At 45.8% G+C, this 17,453-nt stretch overlaps 1 protein-coding gene across 5 annotated transcripts in view; it reads left to right on the top strand.

Annotated features, from left to right (window-relative positions):
- Nucleotides 1-17,453, top strand: part of PPP1R12B (protein phosphatase 1 regulatory subunit 12B) — a 117,288-nt gene that overhangs the window by 34,184 nt on the left and 65,651 nt on the right. For all 5 annotated transcript variants that reach the window (XM_050327102.1, XM_050327105.1, XM_050327104.1 and 2 more), the window contains exons 5-12: nucleotides 2,465-2,609; nucleotides 2,931-3,005; nucleotides 5,344-5,423; nucleotides 5,968-6,110; nucleotides 10,336-10,445; nucleotides 13,047-13,244; nucleotides 14,042-14,124; nucleotides 16,166-16,291. In XM_050327102.1, the coding sequence (XP_050183059.1) occupies nucleotides 2,465-2,609; nucleotides 2,931-3,005; nucleotides 5,344-5,423; nucleotides 5,968-6,110; nucleotides 10,336-10,445; nucleotides 13,047-13,244; nucleotides 14,042-14,124; nucleotides 16,166-16,291 (960 nt within the window). The remainder of the gene's footprint in view (nucleotides 1-2,464; nucleotides 2,610-2,930; nucleotides 3,006-5,343; nucleotides 5,424-5,967; nucleotides 6,111-10,335; nucleotides 10,446-13,046; nucleotides 13,245-14,041; nucleotides 14,125-16,165; nucleotides 16,292-17,453) is intronic.

Here is a 17,453-nt window from a genome sequence, read left to right as displayed (position 1 = left end):
AGTGGTTCACCCAGAAATACACAGGGACTGGAGTTCATACCTTGAAGTGAGGAAAGCTTTTCAAAGAGCAAGGCAGAGGAGGTCTCATTTTCACTATTAGAGTAATAGTTTTAGGACTAGCAAGTGAAGCAGCATTAGGGGATGAAAGTATAATTTTAGCCTACAAAGTGTCAACACACACTTGCAGTGTCACAAACACCCCAAAAGTTTACATGACCAGTCTGATGGGAAAACCCAGGGTCCACCTCTGTCTCACTGTCCTCTGCCCTGTACTGCTACTGCTCCTGCAGTGACAGAGGAATTCCAGCAGCTCTGCTGCCTGGGCACTAATAACACTATTATGAACATCAAGTTGCCCAATTTAGGGTTTCCTGGCAAAAAAACATTAATATTTTTACAGATAAGGTCAAATTAAGGTTTCCAAAGTAGAGCTTTCTTTGCTATTTGTGGGTGGAACTGTCATAAACATGGAGTCACAGAATCCCAGAATGGTTTGGGTTGGAAGGAACCTTAAAGCTCATTTCATTTCACTCCCTGCCATGGGCTGGGACACCTTCCACTATCCCAGGTTGCTCCAAGCCCTGTCCAACCTGGCCTTGAACACTTCCAGGGATGGAGCAGCCACAGCTTCTCTGGGCAACCTGTGCCAGGGCCTGCCCACCCTCACAGGGAAGAATTTTTACCTAATATGCAATCTAACCCTGCCCTCTGGCAGTGGGAAGCCATTCTCCCTTGTTTTGTCACTACATGCTCTTGTAAATAGTCTTTCCAAGGTTACTCTACTGTCCACATTAAAATCTGTTCTGGATGGGTTCATCTGTCTTGATTCTCAGTTTCATAATTTTAAGTGACATGCATAAGAGCTGTTTCATCTCAAGCTCAAGCAGTTTTATTATTCTCTGTGTTTCTGACTTGTATTCAATCATTAGAGCTTATAATTGAGTTATGAGCTGTCTGTGCCTGTACCATGCCCGAGAACAGGAATCTAACACAGCTCATGTGAACAGAAATGTAATATCTCCTGCACTGGAGGTGTTGGTCCCGTGGACTGTCAGAGGAGGGTTGTATATCCAGTGCTCCTTGATGAAGTTCACTGTGTGTGCAGGGTCACTTTGTTCTGGACAGGGACTCCTTGGCGTTAATTGTTTTAATGATAAACAGATCTCAGGGCAGGCTGACATTGTTCCTCTCTTGTGTATGTTATGGCCATGCATTAAGTCCAAATACAAATCTTCAATGGCTTAAACCAAAGGGGCTGACAGCCAGGAGCCAGCTCACTCTAAATGGGACATGGAATTTGTCTGTGACCTTGAGACTCTTAGCAGCTCTATTCCTCCCTTCTGCCAGCTGGAAAATCAACAGAAAGTCAGCACCTAATTTAAAATTTCTTTCACAGAGAAGCCCACAGCTGCTTTACTGTCACTGTGTTTTATTTAGCACAGTAGCACATCGGTGTAAAGCTACAGGAGTTTCCAAGCTGTTGATGCCATTCTGGGGTCGTGCTGGATTTGGCTCATGCTGTGCAAAGGTGGCTCTGGATGGTGGATTTTCCCATGATGGAAAGTTTCAGTAGCAGTTTTACCAGACTTGCAAAATTCCCCTGGGATGATCTTCAATATTTAAGGAACTTGGATAATAGTTTTGATGCACGAGCTGCTCAGTGCTCTCACCTGATCACTGCCACTGCACGTGGCTCTGGAGCCTCAGACTACACTGACCCCCTTGTGTTTGTTTTGGTGTTAAATATTTCAGCTCCAGATGTCGTGAAACACCAGCATTCTGGTCTGATGGAGAAGAGGGGGCTGGAAGGGGCATAGCATTGAGTGCCTGGGAGTTCCCAGGCAGCTTCACTTGGGGAAGATTTACTTGAACTGTGCAAGTGTGAAAAAATGCATTGTGGGTTGTTTAATCCAAATGGGGGTTATTTAACATATGAATTTCACCCCTGTCAATCACAGTAATGTCACTGGTGCTTTCCTGGCAGTCCTGCTGGTCTCCTTATGGACCATCCCACACTGTGGCCTTGTGCTCTCGTAGAACCAAGGCCCAGCTCCATTTCCCAGACGTCCCTCTCATGGCAGGTGCTGTGCTTGGTCTCTCTTGTGGGGATGCAGTTGCAGAGATGCTGTTTGTGTACTCGGTGCCTGAGCCAGTCCAGGCTCTCTCCTCCACTCAAGCAACAGTTCAGGCTGGGTCACCAATGCCAGATGAGAAATTAAGGTGGTCCCCAAATTTATGGCATGCTGAAAGGAAGCATCAATTTGACACGTTCCAGCAGGTTTTACATCAGTCACTTTTCATTTACTGCCCTTTCCCATCACAGTTTGGAGCACATGGAGTGGGATATTGCTTGGGGGAATAAAGTACAGAAGCTCATGGTGGTGAGCTGGGCTCACAGGGGAACTCTGCTCAGTCGGGAAGCCGTTCTTGGATGAGCTGGGATCAGTAGTGCTTCTTTCCCCAGGCTTCTGATCCAGGCTGGGTTTAATCTGAATGTCCAGGACAATGATGGCTGGACTCCCCTCCACGCTGCCGCACACTGGGGGGTGAAGGAAGCGTGTTCCATCCTGGCCGAGGCTCTGTGTGACATGGACATCAGGAACAAGCTGGTGAGTACAGGACTAATGCAGTGTATTTTGTAGCCAGATTAACAACAGCTTTATTGCCTGGTGCTTGATCATGGAATCACAGACTGATTTGGGTTGGGAAAGCCCTTAAAGCTCATCTCATTCCACCCCCTGCCATGGGCAGGGGCACCTTCTGTGATCTGTGGTCACTGTCACATGTGTCCCTGCTCTGGACTGAAAGGGAGTGTCCCTCACCTTTTGGGGAGGGAGGATGTGATGTATATTCACTGGTAAATAGTGCTTTTTTTGGCTATTACCACCGTGCCTTATCAGGTACCCTCTTGTGTTCTCTCACTGCACCAGGGCCAGACGCCCTTCGACGTGGCTGATGAGGGACTCGTGGAGCATTTAGAAATGCTGCAGAAGAAACAGACTGTGGTGAGCTTCTGGAGATCATTTTCCACCTCTCCAATTACCTTTCCACACGCAGGTGTTCTCCAAAACATATGGTGCCAACAGATGCAGGAAAATGAGGCCCAGCTATCTTTTTTTGTTGTTGTTAGTTGTTTGCAGTCTTTAATCACAGCAGTCTTTTTAATAGCTGGAAATCCAGATAACTGTATGACTGCAGCAAGAAGGTCAGTAGTGTACTGGCATGCAGAATTATGTGAAATGGTAAGGAATGTACAGTTCACCTTTGGGATTGTTATTATCCTGCAGTTTGCTGGCATCACACCCTCTCTAGCATCAAACTGCTCTGTTCCTAAGGAGTGATTTCCAAGTCCACTTTGTGTTTACATCCAAGGAAATACACTATCAGCACTGAGAAAGAGTTCTGTTAACCATGTCTGCCTCTTTTACAATAGGGAGGCTTTGGATTGAGGGAGAAGAAATTAAAAGCTTCAGGGAATTCTGAAGAAATGGGACATTTCAAAACCGTATTAAATTGCCATTTCATGGTGCAGTGGAGATGTTGGAGGGGGTTATAAGCCACAAGTTGGCATAAAAAAAGGAGAGCAAAAATATACCTTGGCCAAAGTAAGGCCAGCTGTCAAACCAGAAAGTTGTTTTTGGATTGGATTTTTTCCTGTTTTATCTGATCTACTCAATTGTCTCATTTGGGTGCTTCCACAAAACAAGCCAAGCTTCTTTAAAAAGAATTAAAAATCTGTATTATTTAAAAAGTTGGATTCAGAAACAGACAGAATGAGAACAGTGCTGATAAACCCCGGGAAAGTATTTTGAGGAACTGACAATGTGGGTGGTTAGAACTCCAGCTCTGATCACAACACAGCTGCTGCAATCCTCAAATAGCAGCCTTAACATTCACAGGAACTTCTTAAAATTAATCAGCTTCTCCCTAAATGAGGTGTTGATAAATACTATCAGGGTTGTATTTTGGATTCCCTCCTCTCCCACTACCCCAGGATTCTGCAGATAACTGCACTCCTTAAAAGAAAAGAAAAAGAAAGACTACTAGAAGAATTTTTTTTGTTGGGTGCTCACCCATTTTTAGGGTTGTTTTGCAGGGGCTACAACCCCTCTGTTCTCTATATAGCAACACTATATAAAGGCCTTTTCCATTTATTCATTTAGTGTGGAACTGGGCAGAAGAATCCAGATTGTATCACACTTCTTTTTTTTTTTTTTTTAGTGGATATGATTTTTTAATGGAAATGCCATTTTATCGTGTGCGTTTATCATGTGCCATTTTTATCACTTAAAAATAGAAAACTCATATTTGTTAAGGATGAAAGAGGCAATTCCATGACATTGCTCTAAGTCATTATTTCACTTTGAAAATGGCTCTCAAATCAGATGTTTTTTTACTCTAAAGCTTGAGTCAGAACACTGTGCCCTCCTTGCTTAAAGATGTGCTGCTGCTATTGGAGAGCAGAGGGGATTTTTGTTTGCTGGAAGCAATAATTTGGTTTGGGTTTGGATTTTTTTTCCCCATCCCTATGAATGGAGCAGGCTGTTTCCTGCCTTAAATTGAGCCTCTGCCATCTCTTCTTCTGCCTCAGCTATGTCTGGGCTTCTGGAAGGTACTAAAATGATTTTTGGGAACTATTTTGTCCTTTAATGGCAGCAGAATTACTTTTGCTACTCTCTGGGCAAAATGTTTCCACTGCTGTGGTGATCCCAGGTGTTCTTGTGCAATGATTTCATGCATTTGGGAGATTTAAGAAGTGACCCATCCTGACTTGAATGTTTTCCTCTGAGAACAAGTCAATAATAGCTACAAAGGCAGCGAATTCTTGACTATATCCAGCCTGATTTCATGGGCACACACACGTGTGGACAGATCTCCAGCACAATCACAGAATGGTTTGGGTTGGAAGGGACCTTGAAGTTCTTCTGGTTCCACCCCCTGCCATGGGCAGGGACACCTTCCACTAGACCAGGTTGTTCCAAGTCCCATCCAGCCTGGCCTGGAACAGTTCCAAGGATGGGGAGCCCACAGCTCTCTGGGCAGCAGTCAGGGTTTGTCTCTGGGTCTGGGCAGGGACTGTTGCACGTGCCTCTGAAGGGTTCATGTGGCACTGTGAGGACCTGCTGGGTGTGTAGCTGTGCCCTGACAGAGCTCGAGTGCAAGGCTGGCAGTGCCCTCGCAGATGTGCTGTTGTTGAATTGGCTTGTTAAACAAATCCACTGTATTTTTGGTCTAATGAGGCGGGGCTGACCTTGTGCTCTGGTGGTTATTGGATTGTGCTGAGGTGGCTGGTTAACAAGTCTCTTCTCATTCTTTCTCCAATCTTCCCGGGCTTTTTGACAGTTGCGAAGTGAGAAGGAGACGAGGAATAAGCTGATTGAAGCTGACATGAACGGGAAGCCTCAAAGCAGGCTCTTCACCAAGTAAGTCTGGTGAAAAGGAGCTGCCCAGGGAGTAATGAGAGAGCAGCTTCATCTGTCACAGCCAGCTGGCTTCAGCTGGGTCAGAAACAGTTCACTGCTGTTCATTTCATGGTTGTTTCAAGTTTGAGCTCTCTCAAATAAAGTTTTAGTTATTTCTCAGCACACCCACTGAGTGGTGGAACAAGGGGTCGGTGCTTGGTTCTCCAACTCCTGCTCTGGCTGAGGATCAGTGGGAGCTTTGAGCTGAGAGCTGCACCTTTTGTTGCACGGAGCCCTCCAGCTGCTGGGCTGGGTGGCTCTAGGAAAAGAAGAGATCACATTGTTTTGGATGGAAAAATGCTTGCAGATTTAGGAAATGGGAGACTGGCAGTGGAATCCATAGCGAATGGGCCGTGCTGGAAGTGCTGGGGTGTAGAATCTGTAGATGGATTTTGTCCTTTGCTTGTTCTATATGTGGTAAATCACGTCTGTGTGTTCCTGAGAAGTAGAACTCAGAAATAACTCACTCGCCTGGGGAAGGCCTTAAAATTTCTATATTTTGCAGCAAAGAGAAGATTCTTTATGAGGAAGACATGCTGAAGTCCATGGAAATGGAGGAAGAGAACAAGGACTCGAGCAGTTCTAGTTCTGAAGAGGAGGAAGAAGCTGAAGATGAAGTTTCAGAATCGGATGCTGAAAAGGAGTCAGGTAAGACTTGAATTTAATTATTAGCATTCCAGTGTATATATACAGAATATGGAGAAATCTGGAGCTTGTGTGCTAAAATAGCTGATCCAAATGCTGACTCCCAGGTCAGCATAATTTTTCAAAACAAAAATGCTGCAGTTCCCGTTCAATTTCTGCTTGAGATAACACATTGTTTATAGTTTGTTCTTAAACAGGAGATTTTTTTTCGTTTTGGCCCAGTTCAAGATAAACCCTTCAGGTAGTGCAGGATGGTCAGAAAGCAAGTGAAGGTGTAGGAAAGCAATAACCTGTTGTGTTTGGATTACAGACATGAAACAAAGGGCTGAAGCTGTTCTGGGTAATTATAGAGATGAGGAACTTTTTTTTGGTCCTGACTGGGATGTATAATAGTTGCAAAACATAGTGGAAAATAAAGATTAAGTGCATAGTCAGATTAGCCTTTACATTATAGCATACTGCTGGCATCTTACTCCCATTCCTTTTCCATAGTTTCCATGGCTTCCTTAATTACTTTAAACAGTGTTTATGTGCAGCACAGAACGTTTAAATAAAGATACTTAATTTTACAGTAAGCTGAGACTTACTTGTACTTAATATTCTGCAAACACAGATGGATCTTGGTCTGTGATGTGTTTAATGGTTAAATTACTTTTAACATCAGCTTGCTTGGCCTATATCCCAATATCCTAATAAATAAGTCCTTGCAGAGAAGTGCAGTTTGAAGTTTTGTCCTGCTTCTGTGCCAGTGGAATTGTCACCTGTGTCATTAATGCTGCTATGGCAGGGTGAGAGGGGTGGAGAATCCTGGCTGCTCCTCCCAGAGCTGGTGTTACACCATGGCAGTAGCACATGGAAATAATCTTTTGGCTTTTAAATCAAGCAGATCTAGCTGAGAAGTCAGTGGTAGAAACAGACACACAGTCACATATTATTTGCTCCATAAATCAGGGGTTTCCCTGATTATTTAGATATATATATATTTTTAATATATAAATTTATTTCTACATATATAAATTATACCTGTATAAATTCTAGCTGTGTAGTTGTGTGCCAAACCTTGTAATCCTGTTAAACATGGTGGGAGTTTGACCAAAACATCTCAAATGTACAGACCCCTGTAAGAGCTGGAGCTGTGTGGGGTTTAACTGAGCCAGGAACAGCCTAAGATCCTTCAGCAAGGAAAGATCCACAGCACTCACCATTAAATTTTGTGTAAAGCCAGAACTGGTCTTTTTATTGCATTAATTCACTGAGCAAAGCACATTGTAGGAATCTATGTCAAACCACTCAAGCCAATACAAATGGAAGACAAAAAGCACTCAAGTAATGATTAAGCTTCAGGCTTTGTTACCTGTGCTCTACTTTCCTGGAGAGATTAATGGCTCCTTTGAGAAAGTTCCATTAGAATTCAAACCCCACTTTGTAAACTTCTCAAACCTCTGATAGAATGAACGTGGATTTGCCCAGCTGGATGGAGACACAGTTGTCAGTTCTGGCTTTTGCTAATGAGAATTATAAATGTCAGTGTGTTACTGGTTTCAGGGGCAGACAGCTGTGTGCTGGGCTGATCCCACAGCAGGGGAGGGGGGAATTCTGCCCCTCTGCCCCCTCAGGTGAGACCCCACCTGCAGAGCTGCCTCCAGCTCTGGGGACCCAGGCAGAGGAAGGACATGGAGCTGCTGGAGCAGGTCCAGAGGAGGCACCAAGATGATCAGAGGGATGGAGCAGCCCTGCTGTGAGGAAAGGCTGAGACAACTGGGATTGTTCAGTATGGAGAAGAGAAGCTCTGGGGACACCTAATTGCTGCTTTCCAGGACCTGAAGGGAACTTAGAGGAAAGATGGAGAGAGACTATTTACAGGGGCCTGGAGTGAATTTGCAGAGACTGTGGGAGGAAGAAATTGGATGAGAGAAGCAGTGGAATTACTGGAAGGCTTCAGGGTAGCATTTCTGACAATCTGTAAGAAATTTGTGTTCTTCAAACAAAGGGCATTAATGCCACTTTATTCATCTTGAGGACAATTAATTTGGAATTGGGTTGTATATAAAACAAGAGAAAGATCAGGATATAATTCTATGGTCATTATCTGTGCTGGGAACTATTACAATGTGTAATTATTTGGAATTAAAGCAGGCCAGGGAAGCTTTCAGTGTTGTTTTGTTTAAAAACCAACCAAACAAAAACTCTAAATCAAAAACCCTTAAGAGAAAGAAAATAGAAAACTTCATTCTTACTCTCACCGAATTTTTGGGGGAGATTGAACTAATCCTCGACAGTTTCCCTTGATTGGAATTTGTAATGTTTATTGCCGAAATGTCAGTAAAATAAAGTGTGGGACCCTGCCCCAAAGGCAGTGCTGCCCATGACTGTGCCACCTCCTGCTGCCAGCACAGGGTCCTTCAGCCTGTCCTGCTTCTGCAGTCAACTCCCTTCAGTCACACTGCTCACAGTTAGAGCTCTTCCCAGCCTGTCATTACCACTTAAGCCTCTGCCCTTCTGATTAGGCTTGACCTTAAAAGAGATCTCTGAGCTATGAACTTCCAGAGCAGGCTCCCAGTCCCCAGCACCCATCCTGCACAGCCTGGTGCAGCCTCCCCTTGCTGCAGTGCCCTCTGGTTTCCAGGCCTCAGGCTCCAGAAGTCAGCACATGGCAGAGCGTTTATTCCTTGTCTGTGTGCGTTTCCATGGACGCAGAGGCCAAGTGTGCCAAGCCAGGCCTGAGAGGAGGAGTGGGTGATGTGTGGCCCCTTTCCCAAGGGGCTGTGTGACAATGCACCCGAGTGTTTGGCTCCAGAACTGGAATCCTCTTCTGAGATGACTTGGATGGAAGTTCTGAGACAACATAGAAAGGGAAAGTGGCTGAGATTTCGGTCTCACACACACCCGAGGGAGTGGCTGGAGCTGTGTCAGGGGAGGTTTAAGCTGGATATCAGGAGAAGGTTCTTCCCCCAAAGGCTCCCCAGGGCAGTGATCACGGCCCCAAGGCTGCCAGAGTTCAAGGAGTGTTTGGACAATGCTCTCAGGGACAGGGTGGGATTGTTGGGGTGTTCTGTGCAGGACCAGGAGTTGGACTCAGTGATCCTTGTGGATCCTTCCCTGCTCAGATTCCATGATTCTGTCTTTGCCACTTTAATTCAGGCTCTGTCGGTCATGCTCACTGCCTGTTATTTTTAAATGTTTCTCTTGGCTCTTTTCTGTTTTCCATGTCCTTTCAATCCTTTTTTTTCTAGGACTCAGAACATTTGTTTCAGAAAGATTGCTCTTCATGCTCCAAGGTGCTGTCCTCCCAGATGCTCCACCCCAAACTGCTCCAAGTGTGGAACAGCAGATCTTTATTCCCTGCACATACCTCATTTGCTAAGACTGTTTGGGTGCTTATGCTTAAAATTACTTTATTTTTTTCCAAACCGTGTTTGTGTGAGCACTCAGAGCTCTCAGGAAAACATTTTGTTTGGTATAGGCACATCATTTCTCAGGCACGTTGCATGTGCCTGGGTTTTTGGTAAATAGTCTGTCTTCCAGCCCTTTGCACTCCTGTCAACTGAACCTATTGCCTGAGGCACACTTTTTGATTCCTCTCTCCCTGGTAATGTCTGGTGAATGTTCTTCTGTCCAGCTCAGTGCACAAATACAAAAATAAATGTAATGGTGAACAGCTGTACTGGTCTGACCAGCAGGGAGCCAGCTGTGAGCCTGGACAGGGGTTGCTTAGCTTGCTTGGAGCCCTGGTAAAGGGTTTTGCTGGTCAGCAGTCCTGGCTTCCTGTAGAAAGATGGATTTTGCTGCAGAAGACCAGAAATTCTGCCCAGCAGCACAAGCAACTGCAGAGACCCATGCAATGAAACCCACACCAGGCTCCTGGGGCCGTGGGCTGTAACACACCCGTGTGCTCCAGCAGGAACAGCACGTGCTGCTTTTCATCCCAGGTTTTGCAAGGGAAGAACATTCCCAGATAGGGAACAAAACTGTGAAAAACAAAGAGTATGTTTGTCCTCCTTTCTGCTAAGATTTTGCTTGTCTGTGGGGATCAAATTCTAAAGCTTTGCCTGCCAAGTGTATCCATCCTGTTCTTTAGGAAGTGGAAAGCTCCTTGCAGAAAGCCTGGCTAGCCTTGTCATCTGAGGGGGCTGAGGTCACACAGCACTGAACTGGAGTGCAGAGCACACTCTGTGTAGAGATGGGCAACACTGAAACAGTTGGTTTCTCTTCTTGTTTAAATTTGTAGAGAGGAAGGAAGAGCCCTTTGCCAACCACTCCAGCCGTGAATCCAGGCCCAGCATCACTGAGCAAATGCCACCACCCGAGCCCAACTCCTTCACTGCGTCTGCCAGAAGAGTAAGTCAATTTGGAATCAGTGGGGACTCAGCAGTGCTTGGAAGCAGGAGGTTTTACTGGGAGATGGATGCTCTGAAACCAATTTTCAGAGCAGTTTAAGACTTGAATTTAGGAAAGCCTGATCTTAGGCAAATCTGTTAAAGCTCTGTGTTAACTCCAGTGTAGGACTGGCCCCAAGGAGGGTGTTGGTAACATGAGGTTCCTCTTGAATCTCTGACCCTCCAAAGCAAATTGTCCTGTTCCCAAGAAACCCAACCTACAGCACGTGCTCTGTGTGCCGTCAGTTCCGAGGTGGCTGATGCCAATCTCTTCCCAGGAGACCTTTCATCAGAACTGATTCCTGATGGTGGATCGGGGGTGAATTTGGCAGTGTCATCACAAGTGCCCCAGACGTGCCAAACCCTGTTGACTCAGTGTTGTTCCAGCCCAGCAAGCAGAGGTTTGCACTTGACAGGCCAGCTGGACTATGAGAACTTTGAAAGGTGAAGCAGTTACTGCACTCTTACCTGACTCCTCCAGCTCTCACATCACTCAGCTAGATGGCACCAGGAGACCCTGTTCTGCCCAGCACTGGTGTCCTCTGCTGCTGGTTTCTTTTAGCACCAGACTATGGAGAACAGCCACGCAGGCACCTGGCCCCAGGCTGAAGCACTGAGTGCATGTCAGAGGGAAATGTTCCTTGCTTAGTCACAGTTTTGTATTTTTCACATGCTGCTGAGTGTAATTTCTCATCCAGATCAAATGAAAGAGAGCTCCTCTGGGCATTGTTCAACTCAGGCTGCCTTAGCAGGGGAGCTGTCAGAGGTAGAAGGATACTGGGAAGTAGAAGCACTTCAGTTAACCTTTTCCCAGCTGCAGAGGTTTGGTCTCATTCCTTTGAGATGTTTAAACCAAAATAAGGCTGTTAGGGTATGGAAGTTGGCCTGTGTGGAGAGCAGTTATTGATTTGACCTCAGTCACTTAAAATCAGTTACTTTATCTTCTCTTACCTGTTTGATTTTTCTGTGACTCTCCCTGACACACTGGGCTTTGGATGAGAACATACAAGTGCTTCTGTTGCCCTCCATTTGGGGAGTTATTAGGACATGCTGTGTTGTTCAAAATTTACAGGCAGCAGCTTTTGTTGTGGATTTGAGCTTTCTCTGAGGAAAGCATCAAAACTACATTAAAGTTCTAGAGCTGTGTAGGTCAGTAGGCTGGAAGTGCCAGAAATGGTGCAGTACAGACTAACTCTTTGCATTTGCATTAAAATGACATAAGCTGAAAACATTACTCAAATACTGCAGGGATAATTTGAGCTTTGCAGTCTTGAGTCTGAGAGCAGAGCTCCACAGTAACTCCATTTATTCTGGATGATTTACATCATGTAGAATATGGAGTAATAATGCTTAGATCAACTTTGACTGAAAGTACCCAGTGTCCTGCCCCTCACAGTGACCATCAGAAGATAACAGAGAAGACAGAATCTTGCAGGACTTCTGTCCCATCTTCCAGCAATTGGCATTTCAGGGACTTGCTGAACCTGGGGTATTTTTTGTCTTCAGTAGCCCCCGTTGGACTTTTCCTCTGTGAATTTGTGGAGTCACTTTTTGGCTGGGATCCTCTAATGTCCGGGGGCAAAGGGTCCTTCAGCTTAATTACAAACCCTACAGAGCTCCCTGCCCCTGTTCAATTAACCTGCCACACACCAGATTTGTTTGCTGCCCATTGTTCCTTTATGGGAAGGACCAAGGGATAATTGATCCTTATTCACTCGTCTGTGTGCCACTTGGTTTCATGCACCTTGGTCACATCTCAGCCTGGAGATTCCTAATACACTGAGCATCTCCTCATGCAAAACCTCTCTTGCTCTGCTCGTTCTTGTTGCCTTTCTCTGAATCTCTTCCCTTCTTGTCTAATGCTGAGCTGTGCATGAGACCAAAGATGTGATTGTACCCTGCAGTAACACAGAGCTGTAATGGTGCTGTGTTGTGTATTCTTTACTTTTCCAAGAATTCCTATTAATTTGTTTGCTTTATATCTGTCTGGTTCCATGTCCTTTGTAAACCCATCCTGAATTAGCAGAGCAACTAAATCCTTTCTTTTCCATGCTAAACAGTCCAGGTTTCCTCAGTCTTTCCCTTAGTGTCATCACTGGCTCCAGCTCCCTGATGATCTTGGTGGATTCTCCTGGACTCCCTCCAGTTCAGCTGGTGTGAGGGGTTTATTTACAGCCAGTCCCAAAAGACTTGAATACTTGTTTTTGGTTTCTGCCTTTACTGAATAATTCCCCCTTCCTAAAAGGGCGCTAATAAAAGCTTCATTGTTCCTTATATTCTTTCCTCGAAGATGGAGGAGGGCATTGTGCAGGCCAAGAGCTGCACAATGACACAACATTCCTTTCACTGTGTGTCCTCGGGGATGAGGCACTACCTCAGTTTCCATCCCTGTGAGTTCACCTTGAGCTCTGTCCTGTAATTAAAGCAAAGCAGGAAGTCAAAGTCACTCCATCCTACAAGTGTAGCCCAGCTAAAACTGGGGCTTGTTGAAACACTCTGAGAGGTTAGAGCGTGCCTTGCAGTGCTCTCACTTCTTCCCAATGTCCGTGTTTCTGCTCTGCAGTTCAGTTGGCTCAGCAAGTCAGAGGAGCAGAAGGATGAGTCGCCGTCATCGTGGCGGCTGGGGCTGAGGAAGACGGGCAGCCACAACATGTTAAGTGAAGTCGCTGCCACTCGTGAGGCACAGAGAGACAAGGCTGCTTCTATCTATCGTTCCTCCTCCAGTCCTCGGATATCTGCACTGTTAGACAACAAGGAAAAGGTTTGGATTTCAGCAGGGATGCCTTAGTGCAGCCCACTTCACCTCATGTGTTTAAGACCCTTTCCCTTGGAGTTATTGCTGGGTTTTGTATCCATAACAAAGTTGGGTCTCTTTCGTTCTTTGTTTCTTTTCCTTTGCAAATTATTCCTCTCCTATCAGTTGTTCCTCCAGAACTGGAGTTTGCTGCCCCTTTGACCTAATTTGTGCTCAGTTTGGACTGGGCTGCACCTAAACAGGGGCTGCCAGTCTGACGTGGCCCCTTCTTTACCAGAAAATACCAAATCCAGACAGTAGCACATACCTCCAGTGGAAACTCTCCTTCCCTGTCATCTACAGGGATTCCTCCTGTATCCACCAGCTGTATTTGTGACTCCCACCCCACATATTCATTAACTGTAACTACCCCATGGGTAGATGCCCCATCCCTGGCAGTGTCCAAGGCCAGGTTGGATGGGGCTTGGAGCAACCTGGTCTCATGGAAGGTGTCCGTGCCCATGGCAGGGCACTGGACTAGATGACCTCCAGAGGTCCCTTCCAACCCAAGCCATTCTCCAATTCTGTGATTTATAAGCAATTCTGTAAGTTAAAAGATGCTTTTATTCACTAGCATGTTCCTCAGGAAATTACTTTCAGAACTGTGCTGTAGATCTGTTGCCCAAGAAAATGCCTTAAACCGGCTGTCCTTAGATAGGAGAATGCTTGCTTAGTTGAAAAAATTTGAGCATGAATTTAATTGCTACTGAACATTCTGGAAGGGTAAGAGATGTGCAGCTGAAGTCCCTGTTTTGCTTCACCAGGATAAAGACAACAAGAGCTATCTTGCCACCATAGCCCCAAGAAGACTGAGCAGCACGAGCGATATAGAAGAAAAAGAGAACAGGTGAGACTGACTGAACTTAATGCTCAGCTTCCATCCTGTCAGCAGTTCCATTTTTCTGTAGTCATGCTCTGTGAATTTTCTTGGCAGTCCCAAGGACACAGGAATTCACAAGATCAAGAGCCAACTCTGGTCTATAAAGCTCTGCTGTGGTGCTTTTCGTTTGGGTGAGCGGGGTAGCAGGCTGGTTCCTCCACCCCAGTGCTCACACAGACATGGGCTCCATCCAGGGAATTAGGTTTATGCAGCCTTGTTCCTTTTTATGCAAGTGCCTTATTTTGTAGCTGGCACCTGCACTTGCACTTGTCTCTTGTTCAGCAGTCACCTGCAGACCCTTTGTTCACACATCTGTCACTTGTGATTCACTTGAGCCTGTGAAGTCTCCCATGTAGGAACTGTGTCACTGCAGGGTTGTTTTTACAGTCAATGGGTGTAGTTGCCCCTGGACAGAACCACAGTATAAATGGGATATTTATATATCCAGTATCTCCAGATATATTTGAGGAGCTCATCTCTACAAACAGCTTCTTCAGCAGTATCTGAAGGGACCCTACAAGGAAGATGGAGAGAGACTATTTACAAGGGCCTGGAGTGACAGGACAAGGGGGAATGGCCTCAAACTGGCAGAGTGTAGGTTTAGATTGGATGTTAGGAAAAAATTCTTCCCTGTGGGGGTGCTGAGGCCCTGGCACAGGTTGCCCAGAGAAGCTGTGCCTGCCCCATCCCTGAAGTGTCCAAGGCCAGGTTGGATGGGGCAACCTGGGCTAGTGGAAGGTGTCCCTGCCCACAGCAGGGGGGTGGAACGGGATGATCTTTAAGGTCCCTTCCAACTCAAGCCATTCTGTGGTTCAGTTTGTGCTAGAAGGAGTAAAATTTGAGCTTAACCTCATTTTGAGCACTCCCCCAATGGAGGAAGAAAGGCACATGCAGAGAAGTGGCTGTGAACTGTAACTGTTGGGCAGGAGCTGTGGCAGACAACACCCTGAGAGAATTTCAGCACAGCTTGAGATTCTTTGCTGATCTTTTGCTGGAACCTCCCTGCTGTGTTCTTGCTCACTCTCAGCCAGTCTCTGAGATTGAGAGAATCTCAGAGTTTGGCAGAGGCTGCTATCGAGTGGCACATCCAGTGAGTGCTGACAGGTGTCCTTTGCTGGGTGAGTGGGGCCAAGGAGAACTGGCCTGCGGGAACAGATGGTGCCAGGCCTGCTGGGGAGTAGATTTTCCCAATGTTCTTTCCTTTAAAAGCAGCTGAGTTTGACTTCCCAGAACCCACAGGTGTCTGAGAGGGGGTCAGCATGGGCACAGCAATTGGAAATAGAAAATAATTACAGGCTGATGGGGGAATGGATTTGTGCTGCACTGCAAGCTCCAGGTCCTGTCCAGGACCAGAGGGGAGCAGGACACACCACCAGAGGGAAGGAGCCCTGATTTCAGATAACCAGGATAAATAGGACTGCTAGGAATTTATTGATAACTTGTCCGGTAGTTTGAGATATTGCAAATGTTTTGTGTGTTGTTTTCTGCTGCGTGGTTTAGTGCTGGACCTGCAGTGCTGTGTTTATGGTTGGACTCGATGATCTTAGAGGGCTTTTCCAACTTTAGTGATTCTGTGAAAGGATTTGCTGGGCTGGATTGCTTTTGTCCTTGCCTGGATACTTGGGAGAATAAAAACTTCCCAGGAGTCTGGGAAGTTTTACCCATTTATACCATGTTGTTTGATACAAGATGGCAGAGGAAATATCAAATGACACTACTTAATGTGTTACATTAATTTTATGGACTATCTAAATTTCATTTGCAAGTTTTCTGACTAAAAAGGATTTTGTTCCTCTTTATGCAAAGCATTACAGCACGTGTGGTTCTGAAGGGATCTGGCAATAACAGGATCATTAAGGCCAGAACAGGAGTTTCTCTGAGCTGTGTCACCTGTGAGCGTCAGTGCACGTGGGTGTAAGGGAAGGATTTGTGTTGTGGAACTGTAAAGGAGCCAAAAGGAGACTCCAAAGGTTTCTGTAACCAAGCCCTGTGCTCTGTCCTACCTTAGGGAATCAGCTGTGAACCTGGTGAGGAGTGGCTCCTACACCCGGCAGCCGTGGAGGGACGAGGCAAAGGGAAACGAAGCTCCCCATTCTGGTGCACCCACCACTTATGTATCCACCTACTTGAAAAGGTATGTCCAGTTCTGTCTCCTGTGGGTTCCCAGGCAATCAGTTCCACTCTAAACGTGCCTCCCAAATCTCAGCCTCCTGCTTGCTGCCTGCTGCATCTTGTAACTGGCCTTGGGACTCTCCTCTGCTGAGAGCAGAAAAGAAAAATTAAGGTTTTCTGGCATTTGTCATGCTAAGTGGTATTTTTAAAGGCTGTAATTTTTACTGATTTCTAAATTGCTGAACTGAATTTAAATACTCTTGTTCGCATTCAAATGCAAAGTGTTTTCTCCGTTTAATGCTGTTATGGTTAGAATATAAAATCAAAATTGATCATAAAAAAAGATTAAAGTAATCAGAATCTGAAAGCATTGTTCAAATAGCTACTGGCAGGTAAGTTGTAGCTTATCTCCTCGTATTTTGGTTTATATTAGTCCATGTTTATGGCATCATTATAAGAAAGTGGCAGTGATCCCATGCTTGGCACACAGCACTTGTTAGGAGTAAGACTGATGCTTCCAACCACTGTCTTGTGGCAGCAAAGAAGCACTTTGTGCACAGTGTGTGAGAAGTTGTAGAGGCTGATTGTTGGTGAAGGGGCTAGGCAGAGGCAGGAAGGCAATTCCAGGCAGAACTCCTGTAACTGCAGTGTCCTGTTCACCTTTGGGAGGCAGAGCCTCAGTGTCCTTGAGCTGACAGCTCTCTCTGAGTGAGCTGAAGGAATGCCCTGCTCTGGTGAGGCAAATATTGCACTGCTGGGTTTTCACCTCAGTTGTGAGCAGGAGGACCAGCCCTTCGTGCAGGTACAGTGCCACTCCTCACATTTATTCCAGCTAATCCTGGGGACCATCTAACCAGCCTGTGATAAACATGTCACGCTGCAAAGCTGTTGGGTCTCTGCTGAAGGAAAACAGCAGTTCAAGGTTTTAGACTGAGTTTCACTAAATTGTAGACCCTGAACTAAATATCTGTCCTGTAGATGGAACAATTGCTTGAGAGACTTGGGAAGAGGCTGATTTACTGAGTTTCAGTGCTTTAAGGTGGCAGAGGTGAGTGGTGCTCAAAGGGGTGTGTGGCCAATTTCTGAGCACACATAGGCCCTTTGCAACAGAAGGTGAAGCAGCCCCTTCCAGCAGAAGCCTTCTGCTCTGCTGATCCATTGCACTGATTTCACAGCTATCCTGG

Source organism: Myiozetetes cayanensis, unplaced genomic scaffold, assembly GCF_022539395.1.
Source record: "Myiozetetes cayanensis isolate MyiCay16 unplaced genomic scaffold, myiCay2020 scf32, whole genome shotgun sequence".
In the NCBI taxonomy this organism is placed as follows: Eukaryota; Metazoa; Chordata; class Aves; order Passeriformes; family Tyrannidae; genus Myiozetetes; species Myiozetetes cayanensis.
Note: the sequence above shows the minus strand (reverse complement) of the source record. Positions and strands in the feature narration are given on the sequence as shown.